Below are 22,444 nucleotides of genomic sequence, written 5' to 3'. Positions count from 1 at the left end.
TCATGATGAGTAAACAAATTAAGATGCAACTGAATACACAAACATTGTTTGCACTGTCTGACTTGATTAGACTGTCATCATGTTGCACATAATGTGATCTGTCTTAAAGAGTTTGCAACTTGTCATTGGTTTCAAAAATGTGTTATTATTATTATTGTTGTCGTTGTTTTTGTTATCAATTTAGTTATTTATTTAGTCTCAAAAGTAATGATGCATGGGAACCTTGTGTGCTCCGGTGTAACCGCATTTCATGATGTAACTCCTTCTATTAGACAGACTCTCCCAGGCTCTATGTAAAGCAGTGATTTATATGTGATCTCTAATGCCTTGACATCCCACACACTTCCCCTGCTAGGCCAGAAAGAAATTAAATGAGCAGACAGGACAGGGAGGAGGAATTATGAAGGCAGATTAATAATGGAAACAATTCCCTTTCGGGTTTCTTTCCAACGGTTGTGGTTCAGTGGAAAGTGGCCATCTTGCATTCAGAGGATTGGTGGTTTGAGCCTCAGCCCCACCACATGTAGATATGTCCTTGGGTAAGACTATTAACTCCCACTTAGGTCTTAAAATAATTATGGGTGTGTATCCGTGCAAAAGAAAGTGCTGCATTCATTCAATTGCCACTTTATTAGGTATACCTGTACAATTGCGTGATGACTAAAACAGCAAAACAGGCAATTACATAGTGGCATCTTAATACGTTTAAGCATTAGGGTGAAGCTTTTTCAGTACAAGCATTAGAATGGGGAATATAGGGGATTTAAGTGACACTGAACGTGATGTTGTTGTTGGTGCCAATCAGGCTGGTACTTCAGAAAACTGCTGATCTGTTAGGATTGTTATGGACAACCATGAGGAATTGACAAATATGCAATAACAGAGAAATGTCAGAAAAAGAGAAAATATCCAGTAAGTGCAACTTGTGTGGAAAAGTGAATATTTTATGATTTGTGGATGTTTTTGGGTTTTCTTATTATTTTTCTTGTAAGGTTTTAGTCAGAGTCTGAGTTAGGGATGGGAAATCACCCTATTTTCTGATCGTAAGATCGAGGTCACTGGCTATCGCCGATAGACGATCCAATCGGCTGATGGGGCGGGCGCAATTATGTCATCAAAAAAAAAAATCTTGGTGCCGAAAACATGGCGGACTCAGACAGCAATTTGGTGCCCAAAAAGAATGCTAAGTCGGTTATTTGGGCATATTTTAGGTTCTATCCAAATGCTAACGGTGAGCCTCAAGACCTAACACAGCCTATTTGCACATTATGCAAATTATGTGTGCCTGCGAAGGATAGGCAAACCACAAATTTATTCGCGCACATTCGAGTCCATCACCCCGCCGAGGCCGCAAAACTGCCTCCAACCAGCAGCGCTGCAGGTGCTTCTGGGGGACAGCCACGGGGGCAGCCCACAATATCAGCAGCTTTTGCTAAATCAACTAAATACAGGCCAGGCAGCGAAAGATGGACCAAGTGTACAACAGCTGTTGCAAGATTTCTGGCGAAGGAGTGTGTCCCATTTCAGGCGGTTGAAAGAGAAAGTTTAAAAAAAATGTTGACTACACTGGATGCGCAGTATGAACCGCCTGGGAGGAAATATTTCTCGGAGACTGCTGTGCCAAAACTGTATGAACAGCTGAGAGGGGAAATAGTTGATGAATTAAAAGAGGCCAACTTCATTACTTTGACTACGGATATGTGGTCAAGCATTAACATGTCTCCTTATATGTCCATAACTGCGCACTATGTCTCAAAAGACTGGACATTAAAATCCAAATGTCTCGAGACAGCTTTTACCCCAGAGAGTCACACCGCGGCGGTGCTAGCTGAAGCACTCCAGGATGGGTTGCAAGCATGGGGAATAGGAGAAGAGAAAGTCATCTGCATTACAAGCAACAACGGAGCCAACATTGTTGCAGCTGTTCGTGATCTTGAGTGGCCATGGATCAGTTGTTTCGGGCATAATTTGAACTTAGCCGTCAACAATGCCTTGAATAAAGAAAAAAACAAAATGGACCGGGCTTTCGGAGTTTGTCGCCAAATAAATGGAGCCTTTTCACACAGTTGGCAAAGGCGACAGCAACTCAGGAAAGAGCAAGAGCAACAGGGGATAAAGAAACCGCTTTCTTTAATAACTGTAAGTATTAACATATAGCCGTTATCCCACCAAGCGATAACAAACTCAGTTTCAATCATATGTTTTCTGTTAAAAATGTACAATTTCATCACTAGCTTAGTGTTGCCACTGTATTATTACCAATAATAACATAACATAGATTGGAGGATAGTTTTATCGGTGTCTGCATACAAACATACACACAGAAGACAGCGCATTTAGAAAGTAACAATACGCACATTGCTTTTAGTCAGCCTATAACTGCCCTTTGCCCATTATATTTTCTCTTATAAAACAGGATTGTGCAACGCGCTGGGGCAGCAAATATGCCATGACAGAGAGGATCCTCACCCTGCTGCCTCACATCAGAAGGGTTTTTGCTGATGACAGGAGTCGGCGCACACTACCAACCATTAGCTGGCAAGATGTAAGCGTGCTGGAGGCTGTCACAGAAGGCCTGAAGTCTGTATCTGAATTTACAGACATCTTGTCAAGTGAGCGTGACGTCACCATCTCATCGCTGCTGCCTCTGCTTCATTTGCTTAAAGATACTCTCAAGAAAAAAGAGAGCGATGCCAAACTGACTGCAGCCATTAAACAAACGATCCTGGAGCAACTTGACAGTAGATATGACAACGACAAGATCATCCAGTTAATGCGCACAGCTGCCCTCCTTGACCCGCGGTACAAAGCTACTCACGTGGGCAGTATTGACCTGGACTACATCAGAACCCAGCTGGAGGATGAGATGGTGCTGTTCTGGAAGCAGACTACTTCTGGACCACCTGTGACTGTGCGGGACTCTACGGATGACGACGATGCACCTCCTTTCTCCCAGTCTCAGCCAAGCAAAAAGAAGAAAACACTTGGCAGTCTCCTTGGCACAATAAGACCTGCTTCTGTTGCAACTCCTGAGCAGCGAGCGCAGGCGGAAATGGCGAATTACCTCCAAGAAGAGGTAGTTGATGGAGAAACCAACGCTCTTGAATGGTGGAAAAGGAACGAAAGCCGCTTACCCTTAATGGCAAAAATTGCACAGAAATATTTGTGCATTCCTGCGACCAGCACGCCATCGGAGCGCATATTCAGTTAAGCAGGGAATGTTGTAACCCGGTACCGCAGTCTGCTAAAGCCAGATAAAGTTAACATGCTTGTTTTTTTGTCAAATAATTTGTAAAAGTAGGTCATATATTTATTTTCATTTGTTTATCATACGCAGGCTGCAATGTTCTATTTTTTTATGTTTTAAGCTTTAAGTTCATTCGAAATAATTTCTTATGAAAGGCAAACCTAAGTAGGCGTCATATTTGAAGTGATTTTATTTTGTGGTAACATTCACATTTTCTAAGAAATTCTACCGTTTAAGCTTTTTTGTTTGTACACATTATTTATTAAAGCCAGTTTATTTCACACTGTAACTCTCGATTTGTAATAAAGTTACTTGTTCAAATGTATGCCTGTCATGGTTTATTCGTTTTGTGACTATATGTGTATACAGCACTATCGGCACCACTTGTGGCGCACAGAGTATAGCGCAAGAAGATGACGAGCGGAGATACGAAGAGGAGCCGCGTTGGCGCTTACTCCGAGAAAAGTGAAAGGAAAAAAGAGAAAGACGCATTTTATTCCCTCTATTGCACAGATCACGGGGATGATGATTAAAACATTTTAAATTACAGAGAAGCGCGCATATAACATTGATTTTACATCCCCAGCACGGCATTAAATTAATTAATAAAGATCGCCCTTTGAAAAAATAAATCATGATCCAACCCTTCAATCGCCGATAGACGATCCAACCGATAATCACGCCATCCCTAGTCTGAGTCTGTGTGTGTTGGTGTATGTGCTGGTGTGTGTGTGTGTGTGTATGTGCTGGTGTGTGTGTGTGTGTGGTGTACTTGTCTGGATAACCATTCAGTGTTTCACAGTTGATGCTGGAGTTCTCAGGTGCGCTGGATGACAGGTGTTTCCTATCTGCTGATTGCATGGAGGAGTACTTAAGCGGGAGGCTGCCAGCATTTTGACGCCAGAGTGTTTGCCTTAGTGGTAACAAGCTCAGACTCTACTGATTTTTCCGGCTTCGTTCATGTGCTTCTAGTAACTTTGTATTTTGCTCCCTCGCAGGTTTTTACCTGAGGCTTTGTTTACCTTGCAGCAAATTACACATCAGATTAAACCCATTGACCTTTTGTTATCAGGTAATCATAGAGAGAAGATATAACAACAAGTATCCTCTTCCACTACTTTCCTCAGCTTTTGAACCGGTTCATGGTGCTACAGTAGTTTCTAAACTAGATCTGAGAAATGCTTACCATCTTGTTGGAATCAGCCAGGTGGTCTTTGATCTTTTCACGTTTTGATCTTTGTATTTCTTTCAGACCTGGACCTAAGAACACTAAACCTGATGCACTCTCCAGACAGTTTGCAGTATATGATTCAATAAAGGAGCCAGCTCCCATTTTACCAACCCTATCCCAATTAGAGTTTCCTTCGGGTGTTTGTCGCCTGCTTGAGAATAATGTTTTAAAACAGGCCAATTGGAAGTACTTTCTGTCATGATAAAAACAGTCATGGTGCACATTTATTAAGGTAGCTTCAGTTCGCAAGATGAGAGCGACATGTTTGTAAAGCCGATGGCGTCTGGCTGGTTGCCTGAGCAGATAGCCTTACTGATTAACCAACTAATCTAAACTTGGTATCTGTGTGTTTCTTTATAAAACGCAAAATAAAGGGAAATATTCTGAACATTAGGCACTTTAATGTTTAATGTTATAGATCCCATTATTATATCTGGAATGAACAATATTTTATGTTTTCAGCAGCAGTTGGGAAAACTATTTCTTTTCCATTTTAAATAAAATGTATAATGACCTTTAAAATTGACCCATGAAAGTGACATCTTTTTATTCAAAGTTATCATATTGTGAATATCTCAAACTGCTTAGAATGGATGATTAGCACATTATGAAACTGCTGTTTAGGACCCAAATAAGATCAAAATGGGTTAAATCGGCTGTATGTGTGGATTATTCAGCAAATTCTTAGACACATAAATTTAATCCACTGCCCACTTTGCTGCTCTAAAGCATGTTCCCACCCTTCTACTTGTCTCCCGCCTGGCATAAACGTCTTACTAGCACTAGAAGCATATATAATATATTTTATGGAGTTGTCTAGTGTTGGCCAAACAGACTGATTGGAGCCATCTTACCATTTCCTTCCCTGGGCTTAGTTGTGACAACATGGAACAAATTGTAACCCTTCTAAATCAAATCACAACCCCAACATCTTCAGCACTGGCAGACAGCTGTGGAGAGCAGCATTAGGAGTGCCATGCATCTGAAACATGTTGGAGTCAGCATCTCAAAGATATATATTTTTTTCGCAACCTTTGTTTCCGTACAGGCCATTTTCTGTGGAAAATCAACTTAATACCGCCAGAGACATGCTCTTTACTGTTACAGATCAAACAGGATGTTGGGACAGAAGGTTGGGGATTAAAAGTAACCATGAAGATGGACTTGCTGGCTCATTCCTGGACAGCTGGAAACTGCTTGTGGGAATCTAAACCAATGCCACCTGTAGCTACACTAACCTCATTCCAGGGCAAAACACCAATGTTGTTACCTGATATGAAAATAGTTATAAATACCCAAATAAAGAGAATACAAAAAAGGAATTTAGTAATCCGACGTAAAACATTGCCAGTCAGGCAAACACTCAGGTTAACAAAATAACAACACTAATGATGTTAGGAGGTTACAAAGCCCCAACTGATTTGCATGCAGGTTATTCATTTACACTAAAATCTGCACGTCTCGAGGGTTCCTGCTGACAGGACGCTTTCTCAAAGGCCTCAAAGGTTCACTGGTTTGTGAAGTACATCTGAGTGATCCTGAAATCTCCCACAGACTCTCTGCCCCGTGGGGGAAGCTGCAGAAATAAGATAAGTTTCTACGGCCTTGCAAAAGTATTTGAGCCCTTGAACTTTTCAAGTTTAATTTGAAAATTCCTGAAAAATCTAAATATTTCTCAAACACCACACATGAAAGCAGTTTTACAGTCAAAAACATGGGTCAAAAACAAATGACACAGAACAAAACCATTTTGTTCTTGAAGCCCTGGGATGGAGAACAAATTTCTGTTCTTGCAGAGTATATATAGGCCTTTGATGCAGCAGTTCTGCAAGATTTAAACTTCCCCTGGAGCACTTTTTAACCTAACAATTGAAAGAGTATAGCACAACTGTGGATGGCACACAAGGCATGGCTGTCTAAATAACCTAACTGGCCTGGCAAGAGAACATTTTGAAGAGACGCTACTCTGGAGGAGCTGCAGAGATCCACTGACAACTATCAGTTTCTCTCCACAATTCTGGCCTTTACAAAAGAGCAACAAGAAGAAATAGATTGCTCAAAAGAAAGATATGAGTACCGAAAAAATTTGTGTTGGTCTATCACATACAGTTCTTATAAAAAACACTGAATATTTGGCTGTAATGTAAATACATTTTAAAAATGTTCAGGGATATCAATGTTTGCAGGGTTTTATAGACTTCTTGTTCATATTATGCTCATTTATGACAGAATACACCTTCATTTCAAGTTGCCACTTAAGATTTTGTCATTTCCAATGAGAAAAAAGGCCCCTCAGCTGTGTTTGCTGAACTTTCAAACATATTATAGAATTCACTGATTAGTAATCTACCCCAGTGATATCAGTAAACAAAAAGACTTTGTTTATGAGCTTTGTTCGGATAAATGAGCTGTTCCTTCTGTGGTAATAACATCTTTCCTCTATTTTTCTGTTTACTCCCCGATACAATTAACTGTCACTTTATACTAAGAGTCTGTCAGCAGTAGAACGACCAGACTCAGGTGCTTACAGTCATCTGGGAGTGAAGAGAAGGTATTTTCAGGCGATAAAAGACCTTTCAATTGTCAACCTCTCCCTTCCTCACCCTTTTCATTTCCTCTCAACTTTCACCGACTGCGTATTACATCTGTCACCCAACCCAGAGGCTTTTGTTTCTCTCATTTCCTAAAATGAAACTGCAGAGGACAGATGGTAAATGTCAGATGACCTCTGCAGTTTCATTTTATGACCTCTGCCAGCTTTGGGTTTAGTGTCACAGAGCAAGGAAAGCTCATTTTATCTCAAACACACCGTCAAAGAAAAAAAATTATATATATATATATATATATATATATATATATATATATATATATATATATATATGTATATATATATATTGAAGAAATTGTTTCAGAGTTTTCAGGTTGTCTTTTTTTGTCATAAAAAGTAAAACAAAAACTGTACGATTCTGAGGTGGCGAGTAAAAATGTAATCACCCCTTGTAGCATGGTCAGATTACAGAGATCATGTAAAAGGAAGGTTTTTTGTTATCTGACCAGGTTGAAGAACATTATGTTAATATGTCCTGTCCAGCTGCCAGATGTGGTTGGCTGGACCGCAGCCCCAACCTAACCCTGAACTTTCTCAGTTTATCAGGGATAACACAGTCTCCTATAGATTGTCACTCTGCAAAACCAAAGGTGAGGGCTAGTGCACTGTGACTATCTTATTATAGCTAAAATGTTGTAACCAATATGACTACGCGCTGCTTTTTGCTGCCATTTGGATATTGATCTCCTAAGTAGTTGTACATGCCTCTGACCTTTTTACTCTTTGTTGCAATAATTTTGGTAAAAGTGGCCAGTAATAAAACTGTCATCACATCCAATGACCTCTGTTGTTAGTTGGCATTCTGATGAAGCCTTGAAGAAACTGTCCTGCATTGCAAGAAGCCGCTATACCAACTAGAATCCTGGGTCTCCATACACTTTGATAAGGATCCCTTTACTTGCCCCCCACACAGTTCCTTGCAGAGTATTTATACTCCTTGAACTTTCAACATTTTGTGACATAACCACATTTTTACGGGGTTTTTGTGATGGACCAACACAAAGCACTGACTGGTGAAGTGGAAGGAAAATGAAACAGGGTATTTAAGAATATTACAAATCAAATCTGAAAAGTGTGGATGATGTTTTTTCATCAGTACTTTGTAGAAAGCTTTGCTGCAATTACAGCTGCAGGTCAGTTGGGGTACGTTTCGATCAGCTCTTTATATCTAGAGACTGTATTTTTGTCCCTTTTTCTTTGAAAATTAGCAGTGAGAGGTCTTGTCACTTATTCTCAATTGGATTTAGGTCTGGATTTGGATCAGGCCATTCAACATACTTTGATCTAAACCATTTTATTGTAGGTCTGGCTGTATGTTGGTCACTGTCCTGCTAGACGGTGAACCTCCACCCTGGCCTCAATGTTTTTTGCAGCCTCCAACAGGTTTTTTAACATGATTGCCCTGTGTTTACCACCATCATCCTTCCATTACCTCTTACTAGCCTTCTTGTCTCTGCTGCAAAAAAGCTTCCCTGCTGCATGATGCTGCTGCCACCATGTTTCACCATAGGCATTAGGCCTGATGTGCAATATTGGTTTTCTGGTCTTCTGCATGTAGGGCAAAGAGTTCAATTTTGGTCTCACCCAAGCAACTTTTTTTAAATGTTTGCTGCACCTCCTACATGGCTTGTACCAAGCTGTAAACAGGACTTCTAGTGATTTTTTTTCAACAATGGCTTTCTTCTGCCCACTCCAGATTTGTGGAGTGAAAAGTGTTGACAGATTCTCCCACATGAAATCTGTATCTGTGCAACTCCTCCACTTAGAGTTACTGAAGGCCACTTGGTTACTTCTTTGATTGATGCTCTCCTTGTTCAACCACTCACTTTAGGTGAACAAACATTTCTTGGTAGTTTTGCTGTTGGGAAACTCTCTACTCACAGGAATATTAGAATAAAGGAGAATGAATATGAATGCACAACACACATTTCAGATTTTATCCTATTTCTTCATGACATTCTTGTGAACACATATATTTTACACTTTTCATTAAAATTTAAATTACAGATAACTAGTGAGTTTTGGATTTGCTATTCAGCAGATTTAAATTTCTAAAATCTACCGCACAGAAGAGATTGTTAGTCTTACAAATTTCCATGAAAAAATAACAGTCCTCCGTCTATCACTTACCAGGAGGATTTGGTGAGTTCTGGTTCACAGTATCCCTTTCCTCATACTGGTATTAGAGGCTTTGCCTTGCATGCCTACCATGTCTTGATAGAAGACTATCTTTACCCACCACATTGAAGGCATCACAAAATGAAAAGGAGAGATTTTGAAAATGTTAGCTGGAAGTACTCTGGACAAACAGGCACAATACGGCAGCAAAAATCAGCTTGGAGAAGTATTTGCACAGAAGAGGTGCTACAAATCAAAGACAAAAGATAACCACATCTCTAGATCAAGGATTGCAATTAAAGATAATTGATCTCCCTGGATGAGATCAGGAGCCCAGAGGGCAGACATCCATCCTCCACTATTTCTAAATCATACCCTCAAACAAGACAGTTTAAAGATCATCGGTGAGTAAGGGGTTTTTCTGATGGAAAATGAAGGTGCTTATTGGAACAACTAATAGCTTCTGGATGTACACTGGTATAGTGGAACAAACACTGCAAAATAATACAAAATCCAGCTGGGTGGGAGGGGAAAACAAGAGGTGGTTGACAGAAATATCGCTGTTACAGCAGCCACGGCTAAAACACAATGGAGAAACAGCACAGTAATTTCGGCTGAGAGGGCACTGGCAGCCCTGCATGATCCAACAAGACTTCAAAACAGTAACAGGCTGACACCTATTTAATAATACAAAAAACCCTCACTGTTCTGTTTCTAACTTCTCTACCATCATCCTTTTCTAATAGGATTATAGTAAGCCGATATGGAAACACATTTTCCTAGAAAGCAATCATGCAAACACAGCTTCTCCAGACATACAACCTATACTGTACGATCCTAACATTGCTGACATTTTTTGCCACCAGGGAACAAGTAAATTAACATTTGAAATGGTCTCACAGTGGAGGAAATGTGGAAAATATGAATGTGCATGCAGTTTAAGATGCTGACAGAAAATGGCTAATGGCAATCCTCCTGTCTGAAGCAGACCAAGTAACAATAAACAGGTTTTGCTAAATCCCTTTCTCCAAAATAAGCTAAATGCAAATAATCTTGAGTGGCACAAAAGCATCACCAACATAGAGCATGAGGACTGAGGGTTAGAAAGCATTCAGTCTACATGAGAAATGAGAGGGATTACAGCTTCACTTGCTTTTTCATTTATTTGTGTAGGTCGAAAGTTTCACCATCTACATCCTATGCTAATTTGCATTCTGCACATACAGATGGGCTTTGTTTATACATCTCTGTGTTGGGGTATGGGTGTGAATATGCAACATGAGAAGCTCTATAAATAAGCTGCAAAATGTATAAAACGTGTCACAAAGGAGCGAAAACATGTTCTACATTCAATCTTTTAAAACAATCTTATATTTTGACATGCAGGCAATTATATACACCAAGGGAGGCTTTAACATCAGTGCTTAATAGTGAATATATGAACAAATCCAACAATGTTGAAGAATAATTTTGCCATACATTCACCAGTATTGAATGTCATAGCTTACTCCATCTTTTCCTCTATTCCAGCAAATGGGTATATCAGCACATGAACATATAATATCATAGATATGATTCTTGCTCTTAAACTCAATGAGGCTAGGAAATGATGGGGAAGGAGTTTATTTCCACCCAAAACTATGTTCTTTTAAAATCCAAATATGCAAATGAAAACTGTCAAAAAATATATTCCAGGCTTAATCTAATTGTTAACTAATATAATTAATTAACCACCAGATAATATCTAAATAATCAATGAAAATAATGTCTTATTTCTAGAGATGTACCAATCAAGTCTTTCCTACCTAAAATAGCTTTCCAATTTTCCTTAAAGTCTGAGTTTGTCAAAGTATAATTACACAAAAAACAGGAAGAAAAAAAAAAAACGTGTGCTGCAGGCTGTTTGATAAAGGATGTAATTTTGACTGGAAGGAACAAATAAGTAATTATAATACTACCTCATTCAGGCACCAAAGAATATGTCTTTATCCTTAATCTTATTTTTACTACACTCAAAAAGCGGTTAAAATACTTGCTGGTGGGAGTAATTACTTTGATTCATTTATTGATTAGGGGAAAAACATATTTATAAGTATTCAACCTTCCAATCCCCAATCAGAACCAATAAAGGAAAAATCGTCTCCTTCCACACTCTGGCTGATTAATTGGTGCATTTTTACTTATTTCATAACACTACTTCTTGATGTCAATAAATGATACATGGTATGGTGAATTGATGAAGAATGGCGAAAGGGAAAGCCACCGGTTGTACAAGGTAACAACTGAGCAGCATATGTTAATGATGCAGGTCTGCTGTAGCATAAACAAAAATAGCTTAACATGGAAAGTGAAAGAAATACAAGGTAAAAACTTTTGTTGCATTTTTTGGGGTGGCCAAAACATTTGTTTTGGTTTTGCAACATAGATACTTTTCTAAACGAAATGTCAGGATTTTAAGATACAAGTTTGGATTGTTTTTGCAAATGTTAAGATTTAGAGCCCTGCTCCGTTGTCCCTGCTGAATGAAAGCATCCCCACAGCATGGTGCTGCCACCACCATGTTTCACTGTGGAGAAGATGTGCTCAGACTGATTTGCATTAGATTAGATTAAAGCGGTTTACGTCCAGTACGCAACAGATTTTTGTTTCTAAAAACTCTCCCTTTAACTTCACAATTGTGTGCTACTTTGTGTTTGTAACATGACAAAAGATTAAAAAGTTCAAGGGAATTGAAGGCACTCTGCATCTCTCTGTAAGCAAAACTTACCTTGTGTGCAAAAATGTATTCTGCATGTTATCCAATATTCAGTAGTGGAACATCAGTGTACCAAACTTAATTTGTTAAGCAGTAGATGTATGTTTTTTCTTAAAAGCATTTTATTTAGGCTTGCATTTGTACTTTACATCTGTCCATCCACTTAATTTATGTAACTGCTTTTCCACCATGCTTGTCTCTTGTACATTTGGCACAGACTGAACAAAGCATATCACCAAAAGAACACAATAAACACTGGGAAATATGGCATGGGTAGCATCATGATGGGGGAAATCATGAAAAAGTCTGAACACCGGTCTGTTTGGACCCCAAACCTTCAAGTTAGAAAGCTTAAGATTAAGAGGTATATTATTTTTCAGTATTTTTTACATTAGTCTTATATTGTTGGCCTAAATGCCTAATTGCCTAACAACACTGTACATTCACAGCTTCACTGTGAGTCCAAGTATACGTCAAAATCAACAAAAGTATGAAAACAAAGACTTCAGACGAATGTTCAACTTTTAGAACGGCATTGCCACAGTTCATACCAAAATCTGACATAAAATATTTGGGGTCACAATAAGAGAACTGTGAACAAGAGATTCCCTCACAGTCAGACAATTTGGAGAAATTTTGCAAGGCAGAGAGAGCAAATTTCACCAAGTCAAGATATTGAATACGAATAGACTTACACACAAGGAGACTGATTGCTAAAATTAAATGCTGTAGAGCACTGATTACATTACAAACACACAATGTGAAAATGGAAATCATCCAGGCTGAAACCAGTGTTAAACTACTTTTTTAAGCTAAAGACAAATACTCAGTGGAAGATCTACGTGGATTTTCAAAATGATCTCCCTTGGCGTATTGTTCAGCACAAGCAGAGCAGTCTCTCATAGAACCACAGAGAACAAACCCAACTGCTTCAGTGACTCCGGGCAGCTGTTCCACTTAATGTGAATGCCTACAATAATTACAACCATTTCTCAAGCATATGCTAAGGGAGAAAAATGCTTCAAAAAGTTTAGAAAAAACAATGCTGAAAGTTTGGACATTTCCCAAAAAATCTAACCTTGGTAGAAAACAGCAGAGGATGTCAGACCTGAGAGCTGCTGCCTACGCAGTATTACTTGCAATGAGACCAAATCCACGCTGAGATTCCCAAATCGTTAACAGAAATGAGATGATTTGTATTGTCTCTGAAGAAAAAGCTCTAATTCCATCACAGAGGATGGAGTGGTTGCTGTCCTACACAAGAATTCACATTTCCAAGCTACAATGCTTTATCAGATACTGGCTTCTGTCAGCATTTACTCAAAACATATTCCCGCAACTTGAGAGGTGTTGGCTCTATTTACACAACAATAAAATATCTTGGAATATTTTCTACAGTCCATTGACTCCACAGTCATTAAAGGTGTACAGACCTCTAAGATGAGCCTCATTTTCTGTCTAGTGCTTTAATACTTTCCCACATCATTTGTAAGGCCAATTCCCCAGTGGCTGCTGTTAAACGTGATGTCAAACGGGGATAAGGTTCTCAGCACTCCATTGGTCATGGCCTGCCAGTAACACCACATTAAGACGGCTTGGGAAGAGCAGGGATTTTTAACTACAGTTCAGAGGAGCGATTATAGCAATAATAAAATACGTTTCATGTGCAAGCAGTCGGGTCCGCTTATCTTATCCTTTCCAAATGTTTTCATTAAAGGGCGTAGTATTTGCACAAAGACAAAGTCATTAAAGTTCTAATAAAATCCTCCCTTGACTGTGTTCCTCTAACATGCCTACACACACATATGTGTCTATTGCTGTCTATAGGTAAATTCACCAGATCCAAAAGAGAACCATGACTTTGGAAATTGTAATTTAAAAACAAAGAATAAATCTGACTACTGTGGCTGTGAGGTGTTCAACAGAGATGTTAGCTGCCTTTTTTCTGACCTTAGCCTGGTACAAGTCCTGGATGGAGGGAATGTCAGCCCTGATGATCTTCTTTGCTAACCTAATTCTTTTTTGCAGTCTGGACCTGTCCTGCTTGCCGATGAGGCAAACTACACAGAGATGGATGAGCAGAGGAAAGACTGAATGATGGCACTGTAGAAGATGATCAGCAGCTTATGAGGAATGTTGTACTTCCTGAGTTGCCACAGGTACAGTCTCTGTTAAGTCTATGTCTATGTGCGAGGACAACCACAAGTCCTAAGGAAGGTTTAGATTAAGGCATATTTGTGTGTTAGAGTCGCCCAGTCATAGTCCAGACCTACAGGGGTTGGACAATGAAACTGAAACACCTGGTTTTAGACCACAATAATTTATTAGTATGGTGTAGGGCCTCCTTTTGCGGCCAATACAACGTCAATTCGTCTTGGGAATGACATATACAAGTCCTGCACAGTGGTCAGAGGGATTTTAAGCCATTCTTCTTGCAGGGTAGTGGCCAGGTCACTACGTGATACTGGTGGAGGAAAACGTTTCCAGACTCGCTCCTCCAAAACACCCCAAAGTGGCTCAATAATATTTAGATCTGGTGACTGTGCAGGCCATGGGAGATGTTCAACTTCACTTTCATGTTCATCAAACCAATCTTTCACCAGTCTTGCTGTGTGTATTGGTGCATTGTCATCCTGATACACGGCACCGCCTTCAGGATACATTGTTTGAACCATTGGATGCACATGGTCCTCAAGAATGGTTCGGTAGTCCTTGGCAGTGACGCGCATATCTAGCACAAGTATGCAACAGTCTGGGTGGTACGTTTCTTTGGGGCTTCTCCACACCGTAACTCTCTCGGATGTGGGGAAAACAGTAAAGGTGGACTCATCAGAGAACAATACATGTTTCACAGCTCAAGATTTGCGCTCCTTGCACCATTGAAACCGACGTTTGGCATTGGCATGAGTGACCAAAGGTTTGGCTATAGCAGCCCGGCCGTGTATATTGACCCTGTGGAGCTCCCGACGGACAGTTCTGGTGGAAACAGGAGAGTTAAGGTGCATATTTAATTCTGCCGTGATTTGGGCAGCCGTGGTTTTATGTTTTTTGGATACAATCTGGGTTAGCACCCGAACATCCCTTTCAGACAGCTTCCTCTTGCGTCCACAGTTAATCCTGTTGGATGTGGTTCGTCCTTCTTGGTGGTATGTTGACATTACCCTGGATACCGTGGCTCTTGATACATCACAAAGACTTGCTGTCTTGGTCACAGATGCGCCAGCAAGACGTGCACCAACAAATTGTCCTCTTTTGAACTCTGGTATGTCACCCATAATGTTGTGTGCATTTCAATATTTTGAGCAAAACTGTGCTCTTACCCTGCTAATTGAACCTTCACACTCTGCTCTTACTGGTGCAATGTGCAATCAATGAAGACTGGCTACCAGGCTGGTCCAATTTAGCCATGAAACCTCCCACACTAAAATGACAGGTGTTTCAGTTTCATAGTCCAACCCCTGTAAATCTAACTGAGAACAAGTTAAAAAAGTCAAAACTTACAAAGACGAACAGGCAAAACTTCACTAAATACAAATCAGTGGCAGATGCTGGTCTTTCAAGGAGTGGAAGCTCAATTTCAAGATCACTGATTCGCTAATTCGCTCATTTTGTTGTCAATCAAAAAGGGATTCAGCCTCAGACAGATCATCCAATCATCATGCAGATGCTGAGCTTCCAGGCCTGCCGAGGCCAGCCCACTGCCCCATAGACCCCCAGAGACGCTGAGCATCCGATGGGCGGGACAAAGCCCAGCATTTTTGCTTCGTTATTGAACTCCCTGTTTAAAGCACTGTGAAGCTGTGGGAATGAGTGAGAGGAAAGCCACGTCGTTACCAGTGATAAGAAGCTGATTCTGAACAAACGTTGGGCACGTTATAGCACATAATTAGTCAATAACATGTACACACAACAGTATATATTTGATCACTTATTTTCTGACATTTTAGGGGAAGCTGAGCTTCCCTTGCAGTCTTAGAGCAATTGCCACTGATGCATGCCACACCTTTCAGATTTAAGTGCGTAAAAATGGTCAAAAATCCTATTTCAATTTGTTTTCACAAGTATGCACTTTTGGTCTATCACGAACTAATCCCAATAAAAAGATTGACATTTGTGGTTGTAATCTGACAAAATGTGGAGAGATAAAGACATATGAATAATTTTTCAAAGCAGTGTACTCTGCGTACTCACAAATTATATAACTTCAGGGCATTTTGTCAGTTCTCCACAGTGCTGCCAACTTTCCTACTTTAACAAACACACACACATGTCCTGACACACACCAAACCTTGCATACATTCTCAGAGGTGAGTGTCTCTGTCTCCAATTTCCTCTCATATCCAATGTTAGATACCATTATCTGCGCCATGCTGATGGGCAACGATTTTCAGCGCAGAAACAGTATGGCCAGCAAAGTACGCTGCAAATTGCAGCCACTATTAACTAATCAGCAGATGAGTGTGCATTGATGTGCCTGATGTGCACTATCACTATTACAGTGGGCCTCATAATAGTAAACCATTAGCACTGTGGGGAATAGGTTTCAGCATAAAGAGCTGTTTCCACCACACAAGTTAATCTTTAGAATTTTCACAGTAAATAAAATAAAACTGAATGCGTATTTATTAGTTTAGTAAAACAGCTAAAAAAGTGTCTCCATAAGTAAGTCTACATTTTTTGTTATATATTTTGTTATGAGAAACATGTTTATGATTTTTATTGGGCAGGTGATTGCTAAAGTCTAAGACTTTTTATTACAACCCTTTTTATGACAACAGAAATATACAGAACAGGCTTTTATAAGGAGGAGGCGGCGGGTGAAAAGGAGAGAGACAAGCCACTACAAGTAAACAAGCTGGACAGGTGAGAAAATGAGTGGCCACAGGGAAGACAGTAAATATGGATGAGTTTCAGCTTTTCAAAGGGAGAATATAGAGTATCCAAGGTTAAAATCTGTCATGGGACAGGCTCTACAAATAACCAACACTTAAACATTAGTAATCTTTATAAAAAATGACTGACTGACTGAAAATATATTTTTCTTAGGATTTTCTGAGTAAATGTGTTTTTTGTACAATAGCAATAGTAGTTTTTACTTTATTGTTACTAACAAAAGACAAACCTGAGTAGCCATTTCTTTTTAATGAGCAGAGCAATTAGATCTTTTAAAAGAGACACAATTAGTACTGGTCATGCCAATTGCTAATTTAAGATAAAAAATACATTTTAAAATGTCAAAGGTTATCATTTTGAATTTGTTTTTAAATATAAGTAAAATCCTATTTTACTGCACAGGTGAGTAACTGACTGCTCTCTGTCTCACACTCACATGCTATGACATTGTCTTTGCCTATAATATTAGTTAGAATCTTGTTTTTGGTAACTGCGTGGATGCAAAATATTGTTGCATCTTTGTGTGATCTGAAATTTGTAATAATATTGCATTGTAATACTGCTGTATAGACCACCGAGAAAAACAGGGCCACAGAAATAGAAGCAAACACGGCTCATGTTAAACAAGCAATTCTAAAATAATTAGCATAGATTATTTAACAGAAATGTTATACAGAGCATTGCAAAAGTATACATGTATTTGTATTCAGTCACCTCTTCTCTGACACACCTAAATAAAACCTCATGCAAAGGTCAAATAAATATTAAATGGAGTCCACCTGTGTGTGGTTTAATTAATATAAAGGTTTTGTAAAGGTGCAACACCCTACATGTGGCAGAAAACTAACAGCACCCCCATAGTGATACATGTTATTGGCAACATCATGTCGTGGGAAAGCTTTTCTTCAATGGAGTCTATGGTCAGAGTCTACGGGTAGATTAATGAAGCTAAATACAGTAAATGCAGAGAAGAGTGAGTGTACAAATTATTGATTGAATTTGTACTCAGTGCTTAGTACAATTTGATTTGACACCTTTCAGGTTTTTATTTGTAAGAAAAATCATGTACCAGTTTCTTTCCCCTTTGCAATTATATACTGGTTGTATTGGTCTATCATGTAAATCCTTAGTACAACATATCAGGGTATAACAAAAACAAAATGTGTAAATGTAGGAGTGGGGATGTTTTTTGCAAGGCTCTCTCTAAAACTTGCATTTTTAAAGAGATAAACTCGCCAGTTTATCTCTTTAAAAATACATTTGTTATAATAAGTGGTTATTTTGTCATTTCTGATCATACAGAAAGACAAAATATATAGCACTGAAAAAAATACTTCTCTACTTCTGGTACTGGTTTTGTTAATCCTTTCTCCTTTTTACATTACCACTTAGGACCATATTTTAAATATACAGAAACAACTGGCACAAAAAAACAGACACAAGATCTCTAGAGCCGGTTCAGAGAGAGGAAAGATGGTGACAGATGGGCTGAGGCCAAGCCTGTCATCTATGTGACTGACTAAACAGCGCTCGCTACTCCCTTGTTCCATCTGCAGATCATAATTCTTCAAAATTCCCATTCCCCTTTAAGTTTCACTGAAATCCCGATAATTCTACCATGGCATTATATCTCTCAGACTTTTCTCCTCTTTTCAGATTCAATTTATTTTTCTAAAGAATCTCCATAATTTCTTCACTCAATGCAACAGTCTGGCAGAAAAATCTACACAAACAAGGGCAGCTGGCACAAACATATGAAAACACACAAACTACATAAGCAACAGAAATCTGTTTTTATTATTATTTTTCACCCCATACTGAAAATATTCTACTTATACTTATCATGAAATAATATTATATGTAAATTATTACAGAGAGATCTTAGACAATACGTTTAGAACACATATTTTAACAGCAGAACACAAACTAAGACAAATAAAGTCTTAAAATGTTTTTTACGTGTATCTCAAATATAATTAAAATAAGTATTTTTTACTTACTAACTTCTACCTGCATCCATTTATACTTGTAGTGAATGCAGACTCAAGCTGACAGCTATGAGAAAAGCAATTAAATTAGTTTTTCGCTTCACTTGAAAGGCTTTAACAACAGTTTTCCTTTGAAGCAAGGAGAGAGAACCTTATATGCGCTACTGGGTCAAGGGGCAGGCAGTATTTGGGTTCTAACAAGCTGTAAACATACTGAGAGAAACAGGCCAAGTGAGAGGTACAAGTACTATCAAAGATATGCGCGATGGTGAGAAGAAAAGCTAAATGGAAGCACAAGTTCTCAAACAGCTCTTTAATTTTCCAACCTGAAGGTAAAAATAGAAACACATAAAATGAGGACACATAAATTGACCTATAAGGGAAAGCAAGGAAGGGAAAATGAGCAAACATTACATTACAAATGTAATTAACACAAGCAGCAGTCATGCAAATTGAGAGAGCAGAGACAATAAGAAAAAGCCACAGAAAAACAGAAGGATTAAAGCATTGTGACCAGACAGCCTCTAAAGAACACAGTCATTATGATGCAAATAAAAAAAAATCCTTAATTGGAGGCACAATGAAAAAGTAAAGAGCTCTACAGCACAGTCAATATTCAGTCTTTAAGAGTAATGTGAAAGAGTACAAATACGATGCATTTGATTTGTTCTCTGAGGTCAACATCCAAAAATTAAATAGAGCATCAGTATATGGAAAAACTGAGGTCCCAGGCCAACCCAGGGTTAATATCCAATATGGCTACTGCTCTCACAAAATGTCAGATTTGCTGGACTATTGCACAACTATTGGCTATTATCACATAAACATGAGCATGTTCTTTTAATGTTTTAATGCAAAACATTGAGAAATATGTTATTATTTTGTATTGCTAAAAGGCTGATCACTAACCAGAACAATTAGCAAAAATCACAGGTTTTTCCTCTTGCCACTACAACCTGTGGAGATTTTAAAATCGTTCCTCAACCAGTGCACCCTTCTACGAGGCAGTGCCAAAAAGAGAAGAAAAAAAGTAAAGTAATCTGTCAGTCATTGGAAATTGTGTTTTTGCAAAGTGTGGGCATTTTATAAAAATAGGGCTGTGCGTGATAACTTAGCACAAAACTACAGGCCTGTTTCACAGTTTTTTTTTCAGAAATCTGGAATCTCTGTTCAGAACCTGAAATATATGAACTGCTTCAATCTGAACTAGATTATTCTAAACTGAAAAAAAACATTAAAAACAAAAAAACTTGACAAAATTAGCAAATTCTGTGCCTTTTTGGCAGCAGAAAAACCTAAGATTAAGACTACTGTGCAAATCAAAATAAAAACATATTGTCACTGTGGGGTTTAGGGAAGGACCAACGTGCAGGTAAGAGCTGGACAGCAGCATGTTAAAGGAAAACTTCTTCTTTATTCCAAAGTCCTTTACAAAATGTAGCAAAAACGTAGCATAATCGAAATCCTTAACGTTTACAAAAAACAAAGCAAAACGTAGCAAAATCACTGCAGGTGTACAAAGTTACTAAGCCCAAAAACTTACAGGAAGCCACTGTGCAGGAGCGAAGCATAAACAAAGTCTAGAAGTGGTAGGGAATGGGGTAGTAAAGGAAGGAACCAGCGAAGAACAATCAAAACCACAGAGCTTCTAAACAGAGGGGAGTGAGGTATGAACCAATGAGACACACAGGCAGGTAATCAGAGGAGAATGAAATTCAGGTGTGGACCAGGCTGTAGAGAACTGAGGGAATGTGAATAGTTGCTAAGGTGACAAGGCTAGAACAAAACACGAGAACTAAACCATAACATAAATCCAGAGGGGAAACATAACAAAAACAATAAGGACTGAAAAACAAACAAACAAGAATCAGGAAACCAGGACAAAGATAAATAACCAGAGAAACAATAATGATTAGCTAAAGTAAACAGAGAAACTAAAGGGAACAGAAGAAACACCAGAACCTAATAATTAACAAAGAACCCATAAAGAAACTCTGACCGAAAATAAACAAAACCTAAACCACAGAAAGGGAACCAGGACGAGAAGGAACAGAGAAAAATAAACTAGTAAACAAAGGACGCAGATGAACAACTATTAAAACATTAATGAGCACAGATATACTAAAAGGGAAACTAAACTAAAGAATCCAGGGAGACAAAGAACTCTAATAATAATAATACCCTAACAAGAAATAGGAAAGCAACCACAAAAGGAACAAGAAGCGAGGGGAGAGAAAACAACAAACACTAGGAGGCAGTAGAAGGAAATAAACAAAACAACCATGACAACACAACCAAACTAAAGTCAAAACACAAACCGCAACAAAGTCCAAAAAGTTGCACCACGACACATATAGCAATAAAACATATTTGAAAACAAATTAATAAATGCAACAAGAGATGGATTGTTAGGTAAAAACTCTTAGTCTTAATTTAATTCACATGAACATCAAACGCAGCATTAAATCTTCCATCTTTTAAGCCAAAATCTGTCATTACTATATTACTGATATTCTGCCATATCCAAAAGTTATTGCTGTATATTTTTTCCTTAAAATGTGGTAATTAATTCTTGAACATAAGATTAGTCAACCAGACAACAATTTATGTTGATGCTGCAACATAAATTTCCCTTTCCAAAGAAACACCCTTAAGGCCCCTCTTTAAAGTCATCTCAGATCCTTAGAATGACTCTGCGGACCCTCTCTAGCTCCTCTAATCCTCTGCTGCTGTTTGTGTACAGACAAAAATGACTAAGACAGCAGACACTTCATACAAAAAATGTATAAACTTCAAAAGCGACCCTAAAAAAACAAGATGTAAAGTGGTTTTATTGCCCTGTCCCCTTGTGTGATCACACATAAATAACTTCCTGCTTTTGAATACCAACACGGTTGTATTCAATTTGAAACTGGGCCACCAGATTTTGCCAAAGACCTGAATGAAATCATTTTACACGTAAAGGTACAAAATACAACCCCAACAACAAGAATCTACATAATAGGTCTCCCTAGATGCAACCAATCAATCACTTAATAGGGGTGATTACGCCCAGTCTTACAGCAGACCCTGTGAGTCATAAAGAGTATGAGTCAAAATAAAAAGAGCTGAACAATAAAGGAAATCATTCAGTCAGTCATTTTCTACCGCTTATTCCATAGTGGGTCGTGGGGGAGCTGGTGCCTATCTCCAGCAGTCTATGGGCAAGAGGCAGGGTACACCCTGGACAGGTCGCCAGTCCATCGCAGGGCAACACACAAACAACCATGCACACACTCATTCATACACCTAAGGGCAATTTAGAGTTACCAATTAACCTAACAGGCATGTCTTTGGACTGTGGGAGGAAGCCAGAGTACCCAGTGAAAACCCACGCATGCACGGGGAGAACATGCAAACTCCATGCAGAAAGACCCCCGGCCGGGAATCAAACCCAGGACCTTCTTGCTGCAAGGCAACAGTGCTACCAACTGCACCACCGTGCAGCCTCATTCAATAGTCATTCAATCGTCTTATAGTCAAGGGATATTGTAATAAGTCAGAATTAGCAGCCTCCAATGGAGCACACAGAGCTACCCTTGGAGGGGAAAAAATACACTACCGA

At 38.9% G+C, this 22,444-nt stretch overlaps 2 protein-coding genes across 3 annotated transcripts in view; one reads left to right on the top strand and one right to left on the bottom strand.

Moving 5' to 3' along the window:
• Nucleotides 1-22,444, bottom strand: part of calcr (calcitonin receptor) — a 120,625-nt gene that overhangs the window by 87,531 nt on the left and 10,650 nt on the right. The window contains exon 1 of one of the 2 annotated variants that reach the window (XM_047384535.1): nt 20,384-20,431. The exons of the other annotated variant lie outside the window; for it this stretch is intronic. The gene's annotated coding sequence lies outside the window, so the exon portion shown is untranslated. Of the gene's footprint in view, nt 1-20,383; nt 20,432-22,444 lie in introns of those variants that run through there. 2 annotated transcript variants of the gene reach the window in all.
• LOC124879389 (E3 SUMO-protein ligase ZBED1-like) lies at nt 2,043-3,211 on the top strand. Its single transcript, XM_047383934.1, has 2 exons — nt 2,043-2,139; nt 2,417-3,211. The coding sequence occupies exon 2, from the start codon at nt 2,450-2,452 to the stop codon at nt 3,209-3,211; it is 762 nt and encodes a 253-aa protein (XP_047239890.1). The 5' UTR covers nt 2,043-2,139; nt 2,417-2,449.

The sequence above is a fragment of the Girardinichthys multiradiatus genome, chromosome 13, assembly GCF_021462225.1.
Source record: "Girardinichthys multiradiatus isolate DD_20200921_A chromosome 13, DD_fGirMul_XY1, whole genome shotgun sequence".
In the NCBI taxonomy this organism is placed as follows: domain Eukaryota; kingdom Metazoa; phylum Chordata; class Actinopteri; order Cyprinodontiformes; family Goodeidae; genus Girardinichthys; species Girardinichthys multiradiatus.
The sequence above is the reverse complement of the archived record's forward strand: the minus strand, read 5'-3'. Positions and strand labels throughout refer to the sequence as shown.

What these genes read in the sequence shown, in the direction of transcription:
- LOC124879389 (XM_047383934.1), top strand. Translation starts at nt 2,450, where the DNA reads ATGACAGAGAGGATCCTCACCCTGCTGCCTCACATCAGAAGGGTTTTT.